Source organism: Anolis carolinensis, chromosome 3, assembly GCF_035594765.1.
Source record: "Anolis carolinensis isolate JA03-04 chromosome 3, rAnoCar3.1.pri, whole genome shotgun sequence".
Lineage (NCBI taxonomy): Eukaryota > Metazoa > Chordata > Lepidosauria > Squamata > Dactyloidae > Anolis > Anolis carolinensis.
This window is the reverse complement of record NC_085843.1, coordinates 23,650,025-23,671,697: the sequence shown is the minus strand read 5'-3', so window position 1 is coordinate 23,671,697 and position 21,673 is coordinate 23,650,025. Positions and strand designations below refer to the sequence as shown.

At 40.1% G+C, this 21,673-nt stretch overlaps 1 protein-coding gene across 1 annotated transcript in view; it reads left to right on the top strand.

Moving 5' to 3' along the window:
* pdgfd (platelet derived growth factor D) overlaps positions 1 to 21,673 on the top strand; it is a 202,421-nt gene that overhangs the window by 128,212 nt on the left and 52,536 nt on the right. Inside the window, exon 3 of the mRNA XM_008108043.3 lies at positions 4,204 to 4,384. Coding sequence (XP_008106250.1) covers positions 4,204 to 4,384 — 181 coding nt within the window. The remainder of the gene's footprint in view (positions 1 to 4,203; positions 4,385 to 21,673) is intronic.

Below are 21,673 nucleotides of genomic sequence, written 5' to 3'. Positions count from 1 at the left end.
TATCTTGTCCCACACACTTGCTCTTGATTTAAGTGGATTTAAAAATAACATGTTACTTTGATTTGAAGAAATGGGGAGGAGGGTAGATGAGGAAGAATTCTGTTCCCCAAAGGAAATCTTTCAATCTTTCAAACCCAAATGTCTATCATTGCAGCAACCTAAGCCACAATTGAGATTTGGACTCAATAATTCTACCCCTCCACACTATTTTTATTCTCAGTCATCAAATTGCAAGCACTGCATTAACTTAAAGCTTCAGTTGTGCATGTAGAACTACAATTTAGGCATCCAAGGAAAAGTGGCAGGATGAGTTATGCACATACCATAAAAATAAGAATTCTAGATGTTAATTATATTCTTTCTCTCTCTCTGAAATTTGGGGACTGAAGGAAAGTTTCATGGGAAGGGAATATTCTTGTTTTGATGAGCCAATGACAATTATTCCTCCGCCCTCAATAGCTACCCATAAGGCAGACCGAGGCCATTACCTCAGGAATAGATGATGAGAATAGAGAGCAAGGCATTGGTCCTAGTAGTATAAGGATCAAGCATAATTCACCCTGCACATGTTTTAGCTTTATGTGTAATAAACCAATACTGACATAAATCTCACCCAGGAAACTAGTTCTTGAAGTTCAAGAGAAATATTCTGGTCAGCACTGTAATAGATGATGAGACACCCAGATGTCCATTTAGTTTGTACACCATCTAATCTGCATTCTAGTTTGTAGACTTATCAGGAACGGAACAAAAAGGACCAAGTGAGGAACAATCTGATATGTTCCTGGAACGATTACCTCTACACAGTTTGTTCTTTTTAATGTTTATTTTGCATAAAAGATAAAATGTTGATTCACTTGGGCACATAGAGGAGTTAAATTCTAGCAGCACTGGCTGCAAAACAGTTCTTGTGCTTCCACAGAGCATGTAGAGCATGTGGATAAATGTTAGTCCCTATTAAATAAAGAATAAATCCCTTTAGGGACTTGAGTAAACCTATTGCCAAGAAGAAATCCAAGCATGCCTGAACCTCATGTGACATATTTTAAAATGTCCCTGTGTTATTTTTGTAGCATTTTCAAAGAAAAGCCAACCAAACATTTAAGTATCAACTTCTGCAAGTCTCCTTATCATATTCCTTTTAAGAGTGGGCAGAGTCTGGTAGCTGGTAACACGGAAACAACCCCCTACAGCAATATTCTTAAACCTTATCGGCCTGTCGATTTTTGTAAAAGCTTAAGGTTTCCTGCTGCTTGAGGCAGGAAAAGAAATATCAGCACTCCCCCTCCTCATTGCTCTTTCCCAAGAGTGTACATCTCTGTTTATTGTGTTTTCACATGCACAAAGATTACTTTTGAAAATTATCTCCCATCTAGATGAGATGGCAGGACTTCTTGTGCATTTTTTTCATACCTCATACCCGTTTCGTGCAATAGAAATCATTTAAATACATACATATATATACACAGAGAAAGAGAGAGAGAGAGAATTGTGCCAAAATGCTTTTGTGCAGAACATTTTGCATAGAAAACAGTGTATTTTGCAGGAAATATCCTTTTTATTAAAAATCATTTTTTATTTATTACAGTATTCTGCCCTTAACAATGGAGTTTATATCCAAAATTATCCATGCTCCAAAAAATATTCCTCCTGGAAGTGTTTGTGGGTCTCTCCAGATCCTCCGCTGTGAATTATTATTATTGTTATTGTTATTATTTACTTTCTTTATAACTTGTCTTTCTCTCCGTGGGGACTCAAGATGGTTAGCAATTTTAAACTTTGATCATAGGTTAAAGCTAGGTAAAGGTTTTCCCCAGACATTAAGTCTAATTGTGTCCGACTCTGGGGGATGGTGCTCATCTCCATTTCTAAGCTGAAGAGCCAGCATTGTCTGTAGACACCTCCAAAGTCATGTGGCCAGCATGACTACATGGAGTACTGTTACCTTCCTGCTAGAGCGGTACCTATTAATCTACTCACATTTGCATGTTTTTGAACTGCTAGGTTGGCAGAAGCTGGGGATTACAGCGGAAGTTCACTCAGCTCCCTGGATTCGAACAACTGACCTTTCAATCAGCAAGTTCAGCAGCTCAGTGGTTTAACCCACTGAGCCACCAGGGACTCCTTTTGATCATATATTATGGTTAAAAACGGATTAAAATATAATAAATACACTTAAAATATCCTTTAAAACTCACAGCCCCCGCCAAGTATCCCACCCACTCTTTCCCAGCATGTCCCTTATCTTTCCCCAAATGCCTGCTGGCAGAAGAAGGTCTGCCACCGACAAGGTCCTCTCCTTTATTTCCACCAGACATGTGTGGGCAGATGGTTAGACAGAGAGAAGGCCCTCCCCAGTTCATTGCAGATGTCTACCAGGTTCATGGAAAGAGATACAATCCTTTGGATAACCTGGACTGGAGCCAGGGCTTTGTAGGTCAAAACCAGCACTTTGAATTGTGCCTGGAATCTTATTGGCAGATAGTGGAACGGTTGCATTAGAAATTGTACACTCCTTGCAGCCAGCCCCACTTAGCAGTCTGGCTGCTGCTCTTGGGACCAACTGAAGTTTCTGAGCACTTTTCAAAGGTAGCCCCATGTAGAGCGCATTACAGTAGTACAACCACGATGCAAGCAAGGCATATACTACCATGTCCAAATCTGATTTCTCAAGGAATCGGTGCAGTTGGCGCACTAGCTTTAATTGTGCAAAAGCATTTCTGGGCACTGCTGATACCTGGTCCTCCAGATCTTTGAGTATATCCCTCATGGATACATACTGTACACTGCATAAAAGGTCCAGAATCCTATTGCCATCCTATGTGCCTGAAAACCCCCCTACATGTTTGTCCATTGTGAAATGCTCACTTTCAAGGTTGCATCAATGGTGCCATTGTTCATGTGCATAAGATGTGTATGTGCATTTGCTAGCATTTGCTGTGGTGTGCATTCACTTGCTCAGTGTTGCTAATCAATACAATGCTTTCATGAAGAGCTTTAGGGTTCTTAGGGACTACACAATTGTTGTATTGTCCTTCTACTTCAATTTTGATGGCTGCATCCTCTGGAATCCTTGGGTTTGTAATTTGGTGAGGCACTATTGCTATTTGGCATAAAGTTTGACTACCCCTTCCTAAACTACTAATCTCAGATTCCATAAGCTGTAACCAAGGCAGTTATTTATTTATTTATTTATTTATTTATTTATGATATTTATATCCCGCCCTTCTCACCCCGAAGGGGACTCAGAGCAGCTTTACAGCACACACATATGACAAACATTCAATGCCGATTATACAGTTAACAAGGACAGACAACACAGAAGAGGTAAATGCAGTTTTTCCCCATCTTATTTCCAGCATCTTGGAGGCTGTACTCGACTCTGGAAACAGGGAGGTGCTGTCACTCCATCTTCCATGTCGAGGAGCTTCCTCCCAATTGGTCCGTAATAGCACCTTTATAATCTCCCCTCTAAAAGTGGTACCTATTTATCTACTTGCATTTCTGCTTTCGACCTGCTAGGTGGTCATGTGAGCTGGGGCTAATGGTGGGTGCACATCCCCAACCTAGGCTAAAGCTGCTGACCTTTTGATCAGCAGGATCTTTCTGCAACACAGAGGCTTAGCCTGCTGTGCTGAAGCCCATCCCCTTGCTGTGCTATAGAAGTTCAAACTGATTTGTCCAATATGAACCATCTCCCATTGGAATGGTATCAACTAATTTTGGGAGACTTCTTAAGCTACATGTTGGCATCTCAACTGGTATCAAAAGACCAAGAATATCAAGAATAATGTCTAGCTATTGAGTACAAGAAAGAGCTGCTCACTTAAAAACTAAGGTTTTTAATTTAAAGTGGAATCAGAAGGTTATAATTCTGCCATGTGAAAACACTATGAAGCCCTGATGTAAAATCTTGGTCGCGGGAGGGGAGGGAGTGTGGACTGCCGTGTAAAGTTTTGAGGAGATATTGGGATTGAATAAGTGCCTCCAATGGACATAACTGGAAGGTGCATTCTGTACCCATTGAGATTTAGCTTTGATTTGACTATGACATCAGTTCTTTCCAAATTTCCTTCTATTTGAAAAGTGATGTTACCTTTCTCCTTATTTTAAGGCTAAAACTTTCATCTCAGCCTGAGCCCTTCCTAACACTTTATAAGAGACATTCTCACCTTAGCTTGTTGACCTTTCACCTGATTCCAGATACGATTTCGTGGAAGTGCAAGATATTTCTGAAATCAGCATGCTGATCCGAGGACGGTGGTGTGGATACAAAGAAGCTCCTCCAAGAATAACATCAAAAACAAACCAACTGAAGATCACCTTCAAATCAGATGATTACTTAGTGGCGAAACCTGGATTCAAGATTTATTATTCCCTGGTGGTAAGTAACCTGCCCACTTCTGTGAATAGAAGAGAAATTGCAGCAGGGAGGGTCCGGGGGAGAACTGAGGACAGATGGAGCAGCAGTTGCCTCTAAGCAAAGAAAAATTAACTGACCGTAAATATTTCCTCTCTGATAATATGAACCACAGATCAAAGCAGAATGACTGGTTCTTTTACTAAATGAGAACTTAAAGGGGAACCATAAACTAAAGCTCACCACCATTCACTTTAATAATGGGTTTTCAGAAATGTTATCGCTTCCTGGGCTGAAGGGAATGGCTGAGGGCAGCACCGAAGACTTCAAAAAATAATATTAGGAACAGTTGCTGTTTTAAAGCTCCATCTTGATTTGCATGCGAGGTCAGGGAGGGGAGAAAAATCCCTTCAAGGTTTATAGCTCATGAATCTAAACAAGACACACACACACCGGTCATATACAATAAAGGCTGCAGACAGAACAGAACACCAGGGTGTTAATTTAAGCTCTGTAGCCTTGCTCCAAGAAAGGAGGCATTGTGTGGGTACAAGCCTACCATATGGATGAGAGTTGGGAATTTTCATCCCTTAGAGCAGGCGAGGGCAACTGCCATAGGGCAGCAGCCAAATTTTCATCCCTAACAGCCAAACCAGCATTTTGGCATCAAGTTGAAAGTGATGTGATATCATTTCTGGTCTACAGTTTTGGCTAGGTTTCAACTATGAATGATCATGGAGAAATTTCTGAGAGGATGGGAAAGCAATGCCTCTGATTTTATCACATAGGGGGGCACCTCAAAAAAGTTCTGGGAGGTCTGGGGTGGCTTTAGAGTCTCACAAAGGTAGAGTGCAAACCAGATTCAGAAATTCTGTGAAGGAAGAGGAATCACCTCTGGTTATTCTTTGCCTAAAAAAACTTTATGAAATCCATGGAGTCACAACAGGTGGTTTCAAAGCTCACATGCACACATTTATACACACATACAATAAATGCATTGCTGCAACATGGATATGCGAATAAATATATTTCTGTCAGTTCAGTATTCTGAAATGTAACCTACAGCATCTGGCAGTCTCCCATCCAAGTACCAACCAGGGCTAGCCCTGCTTGGCTTCCAAGATCTGGTGCCATTGGATTATTTTCTTAGGCCAACAGAAAAGATCTTCAGATCTCTTCATCAGGTAGAATGTTTTAAACATTAGGACTAGAAGAGGAAAAGTAAAAACAGGGAAGACTTTCTGTTAAAAGTGAAAGAACTTGCATGTTGTCTTTGAGATGCAACAGAGACAAGAGTCTTCAGACTCTCAAATAATGCCCATTGTGTGATGTGATTGTGTTAAGTTTCATCCAGTGCAGCCCCTAGGTTTTCTAAGGCAAAAACAATTCTGAATGTATACAAAATTCTTAGTAAACTGAGGACTGAGAGAGAGCACTCACATTCTTGTCTAGAACTCAAGCAAACAAGGTTCAAATCGACATTGAGTATAAATGGAAATAATATTTGAGGGCTTGAAAGGGAAAAATGAGTCCAGGGCTTCTCTATTGTCAGGTAATACCCATGAGAAAGCATCCTCACGCCTGTTTCTCATCCCTCACCCTCAAGACTTCAAACAGATGTGACGTCTAGAGCCACTGTGCCCAAATCTAGGTTCACTTTTCTGCCCCCACGGCACAGCCATGTGGGGTCAACAGAGGAAAGAAGATCACTGGCAACCTTCCTGATAGCCAGCACTAGTGTGAGGCTTTTCTGATTATGGCAATTGGGCCACAATCTTGAATACATAGGCTTTTGTGAATATAAATCCATTTTGGGTGCTGAGAGAGTCAGTTAACCTTTTTGTTGCAGAAGGGACACTACAGTCATGATTAACCTTCCACTCTCTCAATTTTATCCTACTCTTTCTACTTTATTTCTTTGTCTTCAGCTTACCTCAATTTCTGCAAACTTAGTTCAAACCACAAAAATAGTTTCTGTTCCATAACTCAGTAGACAGGGAAAACAAGAAGAGGTGGTAGAGTCGTTCCTTTCCCTGTCAGCTGATGCAAAACCAGACTGCTTTAGTGAATTTCAGTGTAAATAGCAAAAAAACAGCCAATATGAAAAAAAATAGTGGTACATATTCCTTCAGAGAAACATATTTTTCAGTAAACATAGAAAGGCAACTTTTCATTTAGTCTTTGGTGGTTTCTCTACTTCCAAAGTGCCGTAAGCCTATGCGAGCTAGAGAGATAAATGTTGAGTAAGATTTCCTGAGCATTTCAAACTGATGGATCTTGGGTGTGGCTTTAAGTGTCCCATGATACTAAAAAAGGGGGCTGGGTTTCAGAAAATAAAGTAATCCTGTCAGACTCCTTTGTGGTGCTGAAAATTCTGCATCTAGGCATTATTGCAGTCTGGAGGTTTGAGCTTAAATGTCTGCTGGAATGATACAGTGATGCTGTTCCTGTGCAGTAAATTACCATACTGTATAAGCCTTTAATCTGAAGGCAATTTAGCAAAACAGCAATTTATGATGTTGCCTTCCCTGGAGTACCACAACGCATAAAAATTAAGCAATGCAACAGCGTGTGATATTTCCAGAGGACCTCTCTTACAATTAGCCAGCTTTATGAGAAACTGTGTGCAGCTAATATGAGTCCCTGGGGGCACAGGAAAAACAAAATATAGCATTTCAGTAGAACAGCTTTTTCGGGGTGGAAAATTGATAAGCCTTGTTGCTGATCATTTGTCATGAAAGAATTTGCTGCCTCCTGAACAACCTTCTTTATGAAAGAGAGAACAATCCCAACACACACTTAAACAGGATGTCCACTCTTGGATGTGAAATCTCCTAGCAGTCTGTACAAATTGAGAGAGATGAAGGTGAACTTTTTGTCAAGCTGGATATGACATCATTATGGCCAGATGTTATGGTTCATGGTCTGAGGTTAGACTGATGTCACAAGAGCTGGCTTCATATGCAGTAGTTTCAGATTACTCAAGGATAGGAGAATCTGAAATCATGCTCAATCATCCTTATTTATGAGGGGTGGGAAGTATATATATGTCCAGGTGTTATTGGGCGGCATGCTCTGACTATTAGGGTGGTGCGTTTGGTGCGGTTCTTTGAATTTGGATCTAATTTGGAAGTTTAGCACTTTCGAAGAGAGTTTCGACATACCTGCTCACTGCCCCCCCCCCCCCCAGTATTAAGAATTTGAATCAAAAGGAGCCTTCAGTTCTTAAGTTTCAGGTGTCCTTGGATGTAGTTGTGACCAAGCGCTGCTGAGAGGAGAAGCCAAACCTGTTTGCATGCCTTTTGACCAATCAGGACTGACAGAGAAGGGAGGGGGGAGGCAGATATCGCTCTTGTAGTTTTAATTTTTTTTAAAAAAAAAACTTTGAAAATTCTCCAAAATTTGTGGATGAGTGAAGCATTATGAAATTTGATAGGTAAAGAGTGGTAAATGTATTCTACCATTGTAGCAAGTTTCACCCCAATATCTTTAAAAATGAGGGAGATAGGAGCCCCCGAAGTTTCCCCATTATAGTAATTTAATGGGAAGCAAGGAGAAGCCACATGCCTGTGTTAAACTACACTTCCCAGAATGCATTGGGTTGTAGAAGCCAGCCATGGCATTTAGAGTCAGTCTATTTATTATAATACTGTATATATAAAATTATGGAATCTGCAAAGAGGACAGTAATTAATAGTATAAATCTGTGCTACGTTATGTGGTTGTGTGTCAATAGGGAAGCATATTGATTGGATCTCAGGAGAGTTTGGGTGGTGACTTTCTGCCCAGAAGAAGGGGGTCAGTCTAGATGTCCCTTGATGGTGTCTGCACTATGATGTCTGTTCCTGGGTTATAAATGGCAGTTCCTAATTGGTTCTGTCATAAAAAGTTTATTACACTGCAAAAACTTTGTCTTTGTGCAAGGGACATCGTCCTATATATATTATATAGCACATTTTGCTTTGTTGAGTCTCCACCAATTTAACACGGTTTCTGCGACAAAAACAAAGTTTCTGGAGTAAAACAATGACTTTCAAAGTAAAGACCACACAACGAAACAGGAAATAACACTTTCAAACCAGGAACAGATTTTCTTTATTATTAAAAATGTTTTTATAAAACTTCAAAAATTCACCAAAAATCTGTGGATTTGTCAAACGTTCTAAACTTTGGTGAACTTACAGTGGTAAATGTGTTCTACCATTGTAGCAAGGTTCACTTCAATAGCTTTAAAAATGATATGAGCCTCTGAAGTTTTACAACTGGCAGTGATGCCTTTCTTGAGCATTTGCAACCGCCATTAACAAAGTACTTATGAAGATGCGTAAGTTTCATTAGAGTTCCAAAAAATTTTACCCCAAAATTGGAAAGGACTTTAGAAATGAAGCACCAGCGCCCCCTACATTTGAAGACAGTTTAGAACCAATTTTTTGGATTACACATGCCTTCTGACTATGCTAGAGCTGCTGGGATTTGAAGTCTGACAACATCTGGAGACCCCCATCCTTCCTAGAGAGCGACAAATGACTGGCAGGCATGCAGTGAGCTATCTATTGCCTTTAGTAGCAATATATGGGTCCACTATGGGCTTGCATCACTAGTTCTAGTAAGGTGATAATCCTCATATTAGCAAAGCTGGATTTTCAATTTCAATTGAGCATTAGGTACAAACTATCAATTGAAACCAAGTTAAAAACATTATCTAGGGCCTTTCTGCACAACCCAATTATAACCTTATGATTTCTTGTTAACTGCCATGCCTGCACCTCATGGAAACTTGGTGTTTGTAGTTTGTTGAGGTCCCAGGGAATACTGATTGATTCCTACCCATCATCTAAAGGAAGGGCTGGCCTTGAATGCTCAATGAATTTTCCTTATATCCATCACAGTTGCAAAATTAGCAGTCTGGTCAGCATTCCTTTCTTCCTTTTCTGCCATTCTTGCAACTACCATAAAGTAAGTGCCTACCCTAGTATGGATAGCCTGTCTCAGAGAAGCTGTCATCACTTTCTGGATGCTGAGTAGAATCTATGTAATAAATCACATTTGATTTTATTGCATCAGAGAATCAAATAACGTTTGCATAATTCAGAATTTGGCATAGTGTACTGCAGTGTAATTTTTATTTTTGACAGAGCACAGAAAGGTGTTTTTAAATAGTGCCTGAGGTTTCCAGCATTGTGCTTTTACAGGTTTAACAATCAGTGCAGGTTTTATCCGACACCTTGTGCTTTTGATATCAAAATGAGTGTGTTAAATCAATTTCTATGAATTTTCCTTGGAATTAGATTAAATGATCGTAGGGGTGTTTTTTATCCTTAAAAATCTATGAATCTTCTTATGAAACAGCTAAGCCCTCTGGAGCAGATACCATCATGAGCCAAATAAATAATCTTCAAAACCGTGAAAAACTATTTTTAAAAAATGAAATAAAGGGATACAAGTTCTCCCTTGAGATAGAGACGCTTGAAAAACGTAGCCACCTCAAACCTCCTGTTTTGATGAGGTGAGATATTGACCAAGAGTGGATTTTAATGTCAGTGAGGGTCATCGCTGGTGGGAATCACAGAAAAATATATATTTTTCCCCAATGATTTTAAACACTAGTAGGCTCTGCTGGAAGGCTAGAGTGTGCCTGGGGCCATGTCTACATAGCCAAAATAAAGTGGACTCATCTCTCAGATGCTATGAGGAATGGAGATGACACAAGTCTGAATTTGCAGGAGAAGTGCTGCATTTAGCCGTTAATATAGTTAAGGAGAAATAATAATAATAATAATAATAATAATAATAATAATAATAATAATAAAACTTTATTTATACCCCGCCACCATCTCCCCAACGGGGACTCGGGGCGGCTAACATGGGGCCACGCCCAGAGCAATACAATATAATAACATATAAAAACAACATATCATAACACAATTAAAAGCAATACAATAGATGATAGTAGACATTACATCAAGAAATCCAAAAAAAACAAAAAACAAAAACCAAAAAAAAACAGTTAAACAAGGGCAGGCCGCATGGACACAAGGATAAAACTTGGAGTGAGAGGGACAGAAGGGGTACTCCATTGTGGGCAGGGACACAAGAAAGTAGGGCAGTCTAGCAAATAAATACTGAGGGGGGAGTAACACAGACATATATAGCAAAATTACTCACCGAAAGCACAGTGGAAGAGCCATGTTTTCAAATCTTTCCTAAAAGCTAACAGAGTGGGAGCTTGCCTGATCTCCGTGGGCAGTGCATTCCATAGTCGGGGGGCCACAGCGGAAAAGGCCCTCTCCCTTGTACTCGCAAGGCGGGCCTGGGATATAGACAGTGGTGATAAAAGGGCCTCCCCGGATGATCGTAAAGATCGGGCAGGTTTATGGTAGGAGATACGGTCACGGAGGTAGGTGGGTCCCAAACCGTTCAGGGCTTCAGTAAATAGGATTTACTCCAGAACTTCCTGGAAGCTCTGTTCTGATCTTGGAGTTTCAGAAGTGTGGGGAGCTGAATTGGGCTGAATTCAGCCCAATTGTCATGGTCAGCATCAATAGTGAGGACAAGGAGTTGCTGGAGGGGGCAGTGGAGGAGGTATGGGTCAGCAGTTCCCAATAGTCTCCCCTTACCATAGCTCAGCCACTGCTGAAGATGAGCCATCAGCAGTAGCAATCACTCCCCAGCAGTCTAATCAAGTTGAAGCAAGTACATCGAAACAGGTTAGAGAAGGATTAAGCATACCTCTACATTTGGAGCATAGGAGAAAGAGAGCAGTGTATGGCATGTCTAAGAGATTAACAGAAAAATGAGCATTAACCAAGCAACAACTGAGATCATAGGATACAAAGACACTCAGATTTGAGCCTTAATGTGGTGTAAATATCATTGTTTCTTGTCTTCAAACTCAACTCTGCTGCTTTTTGGACTACGAATGTTTCCAATCCTGGACTGTGACCTTGGCCTTCAGTGGGTTGCTGTGAGTTTTTCAGGCTGTATGACCATGTTCCAGTAGCATTCTCCCCTGACATTTTCCCTGCATCCGTGGCAGGCAACCTCAGAGGTTTCTTCAGGGATTTATTGGAAATGAGGCAAATGGGGTATATATATATGTGTGTGGAATGACTGGAGTGGAAAAAAGAATTCTTGTCCGTTTGAAGCAAGTGTGAATGTTGCAATTAGCCAGCTTGATTAGCATTGAGTAGCCTTGCAGCTGCAAAGCCTAGCTGTTGCTACCTGCAGTGCCTTTCATGTTCTTTGATTCGTGTTTGGGTGCTGCATTTGGTGGTCCCTCTGTAGTCTTTTCCACATCTGCATGACATGTGGTAGACTCCTGCAATGGCTAAAGGATCCCTCTTATTCTTTGCTGAATGTAGCATTTGTTGAATTTTTGGTGGGTCTGTAATTGTTTGGAGGTTCTGTTTCTTCATTATTAGTTCCCTTGATGTATAGTAAGAATACTTTTTCTCTAGGTGGATCTTTGGCTTTATTCTCATGCCTTGTTCTTCTCTAGGTGGATCTTTGGCTTTATTCTCATGCCTTGTTCTTGGTCTTACAGCTCTTCTGATTTCTGTCATGGAATACCCATTGTCCTATAGAGCCCAGTTTAGATGGTTTAGTTCACCTAGGAGGAGGTGAAGTTTTCAGATTCTCTTTGCATGGTCTACCAGGGGTTTAGTTGTGCTTCTTTTTTAACCTGGGTGATGGACCTGGTTAATCTAGGTATCTGTCCATGTCCATAGGTTTTCTGTAAACTGTGTAGCCTAATTGTTGGTTTTGTTTGCGGATGACTAGAACATCTAGAAATGATAGTTATCCTTCATTTTCTTTTTCCATGGTAAATTGGATGTTTGGGTGGATGTTGATGTGATCCAGGAACTTTTTAAATTCTTGTTCTCCGTGGCTCCAAATGGTGGAGTCATCCACATATCTGAGCCATATAGTAGTTTTTTTTTGTTGCTGTTTCCAGGCCTTGGCCTTTGTTTGTTCCTAACTTGATTCTGTTGTCTCATTGCCTCAACCTTTTTTTACATGTACTTTGGAACTTGGCATTGGCTCACCCCTATCTGTTTGTGGTTTGTACTTCTGTTATTTCAGCTTGACTTTCAAGACTCCTGAATAAGGGCTTTTCTAATAGCGGACTCTTCTCCGGCTGCTGTTTGTTGAAACCTAAGCTCCTGATAATGTGGCTGAGTTCTCAACACAGGAGTACTTTCTATACCTGCAATGGTCTGGACACCCAAAGAGCTCAGGGGCTGTCTACAGCTTCCTCAGGCTACATCAGGCCAACTCCGGAATAGTTTACCTTGGATTAATCAAGAAAATGTAGACACAGCCCTATCACAATTGGTAGCTTATGTCTGCATTAGGATGATACCATTCTTGGCAGCTAATTGCTTGCATTGTGTTCCACTTCCCATTTCTCAATGGAACAAACAGAAATTACAAGCGAGCAATTAATAAGGATAGGCAACCTGAGGATCTCCAAGGAGTCATTCACACTACAGAATTAAAGTAGTAGTAGTAGTAGTATTCCACTTTAATTAGAATTAGGAGGAAAGTTCTCAAGCACAGTATTTCAGTGCCTCACGAAACTATAAACTACACGGTTCCATAGGATGGAACCATAGAAGTTAAAATTGAATAATAGTACTATCTGGTATGACCCCCATTCCTTGCAGAATAAGTTCCTCTGATTTAAGATGGAAATGTGAAACTAAAGGAAAATTGAAATGAAAGACTCCTAGGGAATATATATCATAGAATTGCACTGAGGGACCTAGAGAAGCCTCAAGAAAAACTTTTATGGATGTGGGCAAATGAAATAATAATACTAATAATACACTTTATATATATTCCACCCTTCTCCCCTTGTGGACTGAGAGCAGATTACAGTATGTATAAACCACAGTAGCAGTCCTGCAGGTGCATGGGTTGTACTGTAATTGAGTAGCATGAATTGATACGAGGTGGGAGTATAACTGCCTTGATCTATTCTAATTGGTCAAGCTTCCTGGTGCTGGTGAGAGTTACAGCCCAAAACATCTGGAGAAGATGAGGTTACTTACCTCTGAACTGCAATATTCTCTTTATCATAGAATCAATTTGAAATCATAGTGGCATAAAATTTCTTTCAGAGGTCAAACCTCAAACCTGAAACTCTATTTATTTTAAATATTTTCAAGTCCAATATCTACTAAGCCTCTTCCAAGAGCCATGTAAGACATTTCGTTCTGTGTATGCCCACACAAAAGAATAAGATGAGAAAAGATATTGCATCCTTCAGTAGAAGTGCATCTCTACTGCAGGTTTGATGCAGTTTGACATTACTTTGATTGACATGGCTCAAAGCTTTAATAATATATTAATAACAACACTTTATTTATATTTCGCCCTTCTCCCCGAGGAGACTCAGAGTGAATTATAGTATATAAATGACACAGGCAAACATTCAGTGCCTTGTTACAATGACATACAATGAAACACAAATACACAGACAAAGACAGTCTTCTCCTTTTATTTCCGGCTCTGGCGGTGGTGCGCATCTCTGGGGGAGGTGCTGTTTTCCATTTCCAAACCAAGATGCTGCGTTGTCCATAGACACCTCCTGGTTGTGTGGCCAGCAAGACTCCTTGGAGCATCATTTTGCCATGCCCACCAAAGCGGTACCTATTTCTCTACTTACATTTGCATATTTTTGAACTGCTAGGTTGGCAGGAGCTAGGGCTAACAGCACGAGCTCACCCTGTCTTGCTAATTCAAACTGCCAACCTTCAGATCAGAAGTTCAGCAGCACAAGGGTTTAACTCATTGCACCACCACGGATTTGGAATCATGAGAGCTAGCATTTTAAAAGGTTTTTAGCCCTCTATACCAGAGTGTTGTTGCCTTGCAAACTGCAATCCTAGGATTCCATAGCATCTAGCCATGGTAATTAAAGGGGCAGTAAACTTCATTAATTCCACAGTGTAGAGCCAGCGTAGGTTAAGCTTGGTCTGGATTTGATTCTGGGATTCCTTAAACTAAATTCAGTAGTATTAACCACCACATTCAAGTGCAAAGCTTGGAGTGTTGCATAGGGCCCTTCCACACAGCCATATAACCCAGAATATCAAGGCAGATAATTCACAATATCTGCTTTGAACTGGATTATCTGAGTCCACACTGCCATATAATCCAGTTCAATGTGGATTTTATACAGCTGTGTGGAAGGGGCCATGATCACTTTTATTTCTTATCCTGTGTTTATTTCATTCTATTTTCTTTTGAACAAGGCTATTGAGTTCCCTTAAATGTTGCTAAGAAAGCAGGTTAAAAGTCCACTGGATATTTAAGGGCATTGTAAGATGATCTTATAAAATGAATACAGCCTTATTTTCCAGAAACAAATCCAAACAACATTGACTCCTGACCATAGAAAGTTACTGCACAACCAGAAAGCACCATTGTACAGAATGTGTAATTATTTACTCAATAAATCTCCAGCAAAGTCTGTAGAGGTGTGGGTAGTAACCACTGGGGCATATTTTCCTGGCTAGATCAAATAATAGCAATGTTTTATAAGATTCCCTAAGTGCAGAGATCGGCTGTTTTTCTTGTTTTATTATTCCATTGTGGTTGTTAGGGAGGAATGCAGACCCTGAGACTAAAGATCTGAAGAAGCTGTTAGGACATCTCATTAAACTATCTCTCAAGGCAGAAATCTGTCTTGTAGTATATTTCTTCTGGCCTTCCAGTCGTCTTGTTTGAAAAGACCAGACAAATGGATCTTCTATCACTCCTTTAGGGGAGCATCACAAAGAAAAATCTCACTGTTAAGAAGATTTTTCTCCTTTCTTTAATACTCTGACATTACTCAAGCTCTCTCTTACACCATCCTAAAGATCTATACTCTCTCTCCTCAGTCTATCTTTTCTTATCTCAGAGAACCAAGCATTGTCCTAAGTTTATATGTTAAAGCAGGGCACAGCCCTCCAAATATTGTTGGACTCTAATTCAGAATAGGAAAGGAATTCTAGTTCACCACACTGGGGAGGGTTGCTCATTTCTCACCTTTGATTTAGACCTTTGTTCCAACTAAACTAGGATGGGACTTCTTTGACCTACAGACCACATGGACCCAGATCTTTCCAGTCAGAAATAAAGGCTATTTCTGTTCCTGGAGGTGATGATCTTCCTTAAAGCAAGGTTCAGGGACTTACTACAACTTCTTTTGCTCAACCCTCCCAAGGAGTTTTAATTTAGAAAACCAGAAATAGAGTTCTGGCCACTTCTGTTTTTACTTTAGGGTACTTGGGGCTGATTTAGCCCATGGTGGGTCCCAAGGCTGAAATTTGAACCTCCTGTGCTCAAGATCAGACTCATTGATATGTCAGGAGGATTCCAGGCCCCGAGAAATCAAGACTGAAACCTAATACATAAGGACCATCCCTCATAACATCAGAGAGGATTGGTTCCTGGTGATGTTATTAAGCATGATAACACAATAAGCATTGTCTGTTGCGCAACATATGACATTCAGATTTTTTTTAAAAAAGCCAAGTTCAATCAGTGATGAAATAAAATTCATTTCCATTCCATTCTGAAATTCTTCTGCTGGTTGCCTAGAAATCTGATCAGTCTGTGCTCAGCCCTGGATAAAATTGCTGAAGGATCTGATACACGTAATTCTATTAATTGCAAACCACTTACCACGGAGCTCATTACAGCTGGAAGCTGACCAGGGAATAGAACTGGGGGATCTATAACAGTGGTTCTCAACCTGTGGGTCCCCAGGTGTTTTGGCCTACAACTCCCAGAAATCCCAGCCAGTTTACCAGCTGTTAGGATTTCTCGGAGTTGAAGGCCAAAACATCTGGGGACCCACAGGGTAAGAACCACTGATCTAGAGATTTCTAGTGATATGTTCTCTCTCAAATTCTCTACATCTTCCAGTACAACTGCATGGTCAACTTCCCACAAACGCTTACCATAGAGTCATACTAGAGGACCCAGGGGTTTCTAGAGAGAATACATTTTATCAAAAGTGAATTCTACAAATGTGGAATGCCAACTGTATAGGGACAATTCCTTTGAAAGGTTTGTAAATTTGAGGATTAATGGTTGTAAAAAGTGTTCATACTAGGGAAAAGGCAGTGTATAAACATGAGAGAAGCTGTACACAAAATTGTGTAAGCTGTGTTTGAATGCTATTTAATACATTTTTCCAGATTTGCAAACTGATATAAATGTTGGTCGGAACCAGCAATAAGGGAAATGTGAAATCTGCCTGTCCCTGTGCCATGTAGAGCATAGGCTCTGCCACACCCCAGTGTGAAACACCTTCGAATAGAGTCTGTCTGATGGATGTACAATATAGATTGCTGTCCGGGAGCTCCTTGGCCCATTTTTCCTTAAGCAAGGACTGAACAGAGCTTAGAAACTTTACTTCTTTGGACCACAACTCCTGCAATCCCTAACCTGCATGTCCAATGAGAATTGCAGTTCAAACAAGGGAATTTTTCAATCAGTAGAATCAACAACCAACTAATCAGGCTCTGGCAATCATTTCCCAAGAGCTGCTTTTCCTCTTTGAATGCACAATGGGTTGGCCATATGGATTGTAGGGGAGTACGACAGTGGATGATCAGGTTTTCCATTATCCTTGTGGATGATGTCTCTCCTTCAGAAATGTGCAAAATCAAAACCAAACAGCTCTTGAAGCTTGTCACGCTTTCTCAGAGCTAGTTCAGGCACATTTGCCAGGTGCATTTAGAAAGAGATTAAAGATGTGGAAACAGTTTATTCATGCGGCCAATGCTCTGTTATGCAAAAGCCATTAAATACATAGTTGTTTGGCCTCTTCTGCCAAGGCTTATTTAGCACTTCACTTATCCAGAACGAAGAAATGATCTACTTTGTGCATTTTGGTTGACCCAATAGAGGTATTGTTGTTTTGTGGATTGGGGATTTTATTGTATTTTGCTGCATGGGTAACACAACTACCCCTGAATAATATGTTTGCACACATAAAGAAAGTGGCCCAGTACTTTTTCTCCGAACATGAAGGTAGGCATACATAGGATCTGGCTCTACTAATGATCTAAATCTTATTAATTGGGTGGGGGAAGACAGGATAGGAGAGGCTGCAGCTATTTGCTTTTGCCTGAACCTACTGGGAAGGGCAAGATTTCACTCTTCCTTTCTTCTCACTGGGTTAACTGGTTGCATTATTTTTTCAGTTTAAACTCACTTTGGAGACCAAAGGGGAAGGTGAGAAGAGAAAATAGAACATTTTAAAAGCAGATGGAAAGTTGGGATAGTAGAGGATTGTCACGCTCAAGGCAGCGGAGCACCAAGAACCATACACGGAGGCCAATAACTATCTAATATCTTTATTAAGGAAATATATAAGAATGATAAAAACAAGTAGAAAAGATAGTCCAGAAGCAGACCTTTCAAATGAGGTCAAATATAGTCCAGAAAGTTTGTCCAATAAATGATATTAGAGTCCAAAGATAAAATCCAATAAACCGAAACACACACTATTGCCAAGCAATAGTGTGGGGAATTGTCCAGGGTCTTTCAAGGTCCAAGGTAAAACCACAAGAAGGCTGGAAACAAAACTTGAATCTAGGATCAAGGTCCGTGACTAGGAACGAGGCAAGGCAATTCTTGAATACTTGAATAGGCAATGCAAGGAAACTGGATTTGCAGACTTAGCGAAGTCCACACTAGGCTGGGAACACGAAATCACTCCTGAAGCTGATCTGTTGTCTCCGCACGGAATCAACCGTGCCAGGCACCTTTAACTGGGTCTCATTTTCCCGCCAAACAGGTGTCCAGCGCTCTCTTTCCCTAGCGAACAGGAAACGAAACCCAACTTTCCAGATGTGAGACTCCCTGGATTTTCCCAGGGGAAACATGGCTAATCAGTGTCTTGTTTGGCTGCAATTCTCAAACTCCTGCGAACCCGCTCTTTCACTCCCCTGTCTGCAGCAAAGGACTGTCTCCTAGCGAAGGGAGGTGAGAGCTGCTCAAGGTCTGTTTTAATGGGTTCTTGGGCAAGAACTTCAACATCAGGCATCTGGAAGGATTCCGGCTGTTGTTGATCTGGAGAAAACCCCATGTTTTCATCCTCATCTGCCACAGTGACACTAGGAGCGGGACTACAAGGCCCATGGGGCATCACAAGGATTAATCAAGATTGTCTCTGTCAAATCAGGACAGTTGAAAAGTATGACATTTTGTGATCATTAATTTCATTTCAGAAAGATTAATCTTTTTTGCACATTCTTTTCTGGACATGGTTTTCAAAATATATTTTTATGTGTACAAATACTTACCAAGTCTCTTTTCTCCCTGGTATTTTTTGCTGAGAACAAGAAAGCACTTTCTGACATGGGAAATGAGCAACAATGAATATTTTTCCATATCTAAGATTCAAATCTCAGATACCAGGTTCAAACATTGTATGTTTGATTCTAAAATGGTGGCAAAAGAAACTGCTGATTTGCTCTGTGGTGACATTACACAAAGCTCCACAGAGCAGTATTTGAGCTATTGGTTCCATAGAAGTCAAGTGATATAAAGGGCTGGCCTGCCTGGTTTTTATTTGGTACAATATATTTTCTACCCCTGACATAGCTTTTTAGTTGGAACTGCTATGAGACACTCCATTCCATGAGACTGCCAATGGCCTTCCCAGTTCAGCTACCTTTCTGGAACATCTGCCATGGCAATGGTGACTGTCACATTGCTAGGACAATATAATAATAATAATAATAATAATAATAATAATAATAATAATAATAATAATAATAATAATTTTATTTTTGTATCCCGCCACCATCTCCCCAGAGGGACTCAGGGCGGCTTACAGATATAAAACCAACATACAATAATATCAAATACAAAAACACACAAATAAATTTAAAAGGCATTAAAAATCACAGTCATTATAAAACACTTGAGAAACACAGCAATAAAAACAAAATGAGCTGGGCAAAGTGCAGTGAGTGGAACTTGTAAACAATAGTAAATCTGCTTTTGAATTAAATCTAAACCTGGAACTATCCCAGGTTCTGAATGTGTTTACGGAGCAGGTTTGTGCCTTGGATAGCTCTTCAAATTCAATCTGAAGCCTAGAGCCGTTTCACCATTACACTGACATTACACTGACAAGGAAGCCACCATTAATCCTCTGAGTCCAGTCTGTCACTCCTGTCTTTTTCATGAGGCTACATTTTTATACCACAGATCTTCATTTTCATGCATTCTTGATAACTTCTTCATGCTTATTTCTGAGTGCCAACGCAATCACCAGCTCATAGCAAATTTTGGGCCATTACTTGGGGTGTATCATTTAGCGAGAATTGGGGAAAACAAAAAGAAAAGTTTGCATTGCAGGGAAAACAGCCAGCATGATGAGATTATTTGAAGATTGTACAACTACTGTGGAGCCTAGGGTTTGGAAACACAGGGATGACCTTGGGCAAGTCAAACTCATAGGATGGCAAAGGCAAATGCCCTCTGAACAAATGAAATGCCATGAAAACCCTGTGACAGGCTTGCATTACAGATGCCATAAGTCATGAATGATTTGAAGGTATACAACAACATTGCAGGAAAATCAAGAGAGTCCTTTGAAGATTAATGACACATGACTACTCAGAAGTCTTGCTGAGTCCAATGAAGATCACTATCCCATAATTGGGTGTTGGATTGAATCCTTACAAAATCTCCCTCCAAATACTCAAATAGTTTTGTTTCTTGCAAGGGAAACTTGGAACCCATAATCGTAAAATCTTACAGTTTTAAATAGCTCTTTATATTGTCTGCACCTGCATTGGCCTGGGAAGCCCAGAAAGAATGGAGACAGGAAAAATCCTTTTGTCCTTTGAAGACCTTTTTTTTGCAAACGAATAAGCAATTGATGTGAAAGAATCAATGGAAAAGAGGAAAACTGCCTCCTCCACTCCTCTGCTAACCATCAAGCTGAGGTCAGGTTAAAGGAATCCAAATACACAGTGTTCTTTGCTCCTTATACTTAATCAGCATCTTTTGATCCCTTTGGTAAACAAAGAAATCTGGCAGTAGACCATCCTTCTAATCTTTAGAGACCATAGGGAACTGTCAGAATCTGACACTGTTATTATCATGTTAGAACATTTATAGATTTTTTTTAAAAAAAATACACACACAATCCTTTAAAAGAGCAGTGTTTTCAAAAAATAAATATTCCCCCAATGTTGTCCATTTTACTCTGTGCTTACTTAAAAATTAAATTGAATCCATTAAATCTAACCCACTCAAAAGTCAATGGGCTACAAATGAAATTAGGTTTGTTGTTGCTATGTGTCTCCAACTTATGGTTACCCTAAGGCAAACCTATTATGGGGGTTTCTTGGCAAGATTTGTCTCTGGCTTCCTCTGAGACTGAGAGAGTGTGATTGCCCAAAGTCATCCAGTGGGTTTTCATACAACACTGAAATGAAAGTGCCACATTCGCCTTCTACATTTCAGCATTTAAGGATGGACAAACTTTGTTCTGACCTGCCAGGGAGGGATTCCTATCAACATTTTGTCCTACTTCTTCCATTATCTCCAATTAGCTATATGGCTGGAAATTATGGAAAGCACAATCAAAAACATCTGGGAGGGAGCTGCAAGTTATGGGACAGTTTAAATGGCAATCTGTTTTGCTCCCTCTCCCCACAATGCATTTGCAACCAAGTATGTTCGGACAACACATCTAAATTTTAGAACAAGCATGTGAATGGGCTTTTAAAGTGGAGCCAATATTTCCCTGCCATGATTCAAGTCAGCCTTCCCAACTGTTTTGAGTTATCTAGTGCTGAACTACAACTTCCAGCATTCCTCAATATTGCTTATTCTGTCTAGGACTGATGGGAGTTAGAAGCTAAATGTAAAGGACTACATTTTTCCTGGGCATCATTAATCCACTGCAGATACTTCTTTTGAGCTAATATAGTACCCAGAAGACAGACAACAGCATTAAAAGCCAGACACATTAAGACAACCAGAGCTTTCTTAATTTCATGGGGATCTTGCACCCCTAACAACTATGAAAGTGGAGGTACTACTAACATCCTATTGAAGCTAGTGAAAAATCATTTCTCTATTTCTCTTACATACACACACTAAAAAAGAAAGAAAAGAACTTTATCCTTCACACTGTCTAACCTGCTTCTGCCCCAATTAAAGGTCGCAATAATTATTTTATTGTATATCTAGGATATAATATCTAGGGTAATAATATCTATATATTCAATTTTATAGAGGTATTGTTTTCTAACACCGAAATATATTTTCATTTCACAGTGAAAT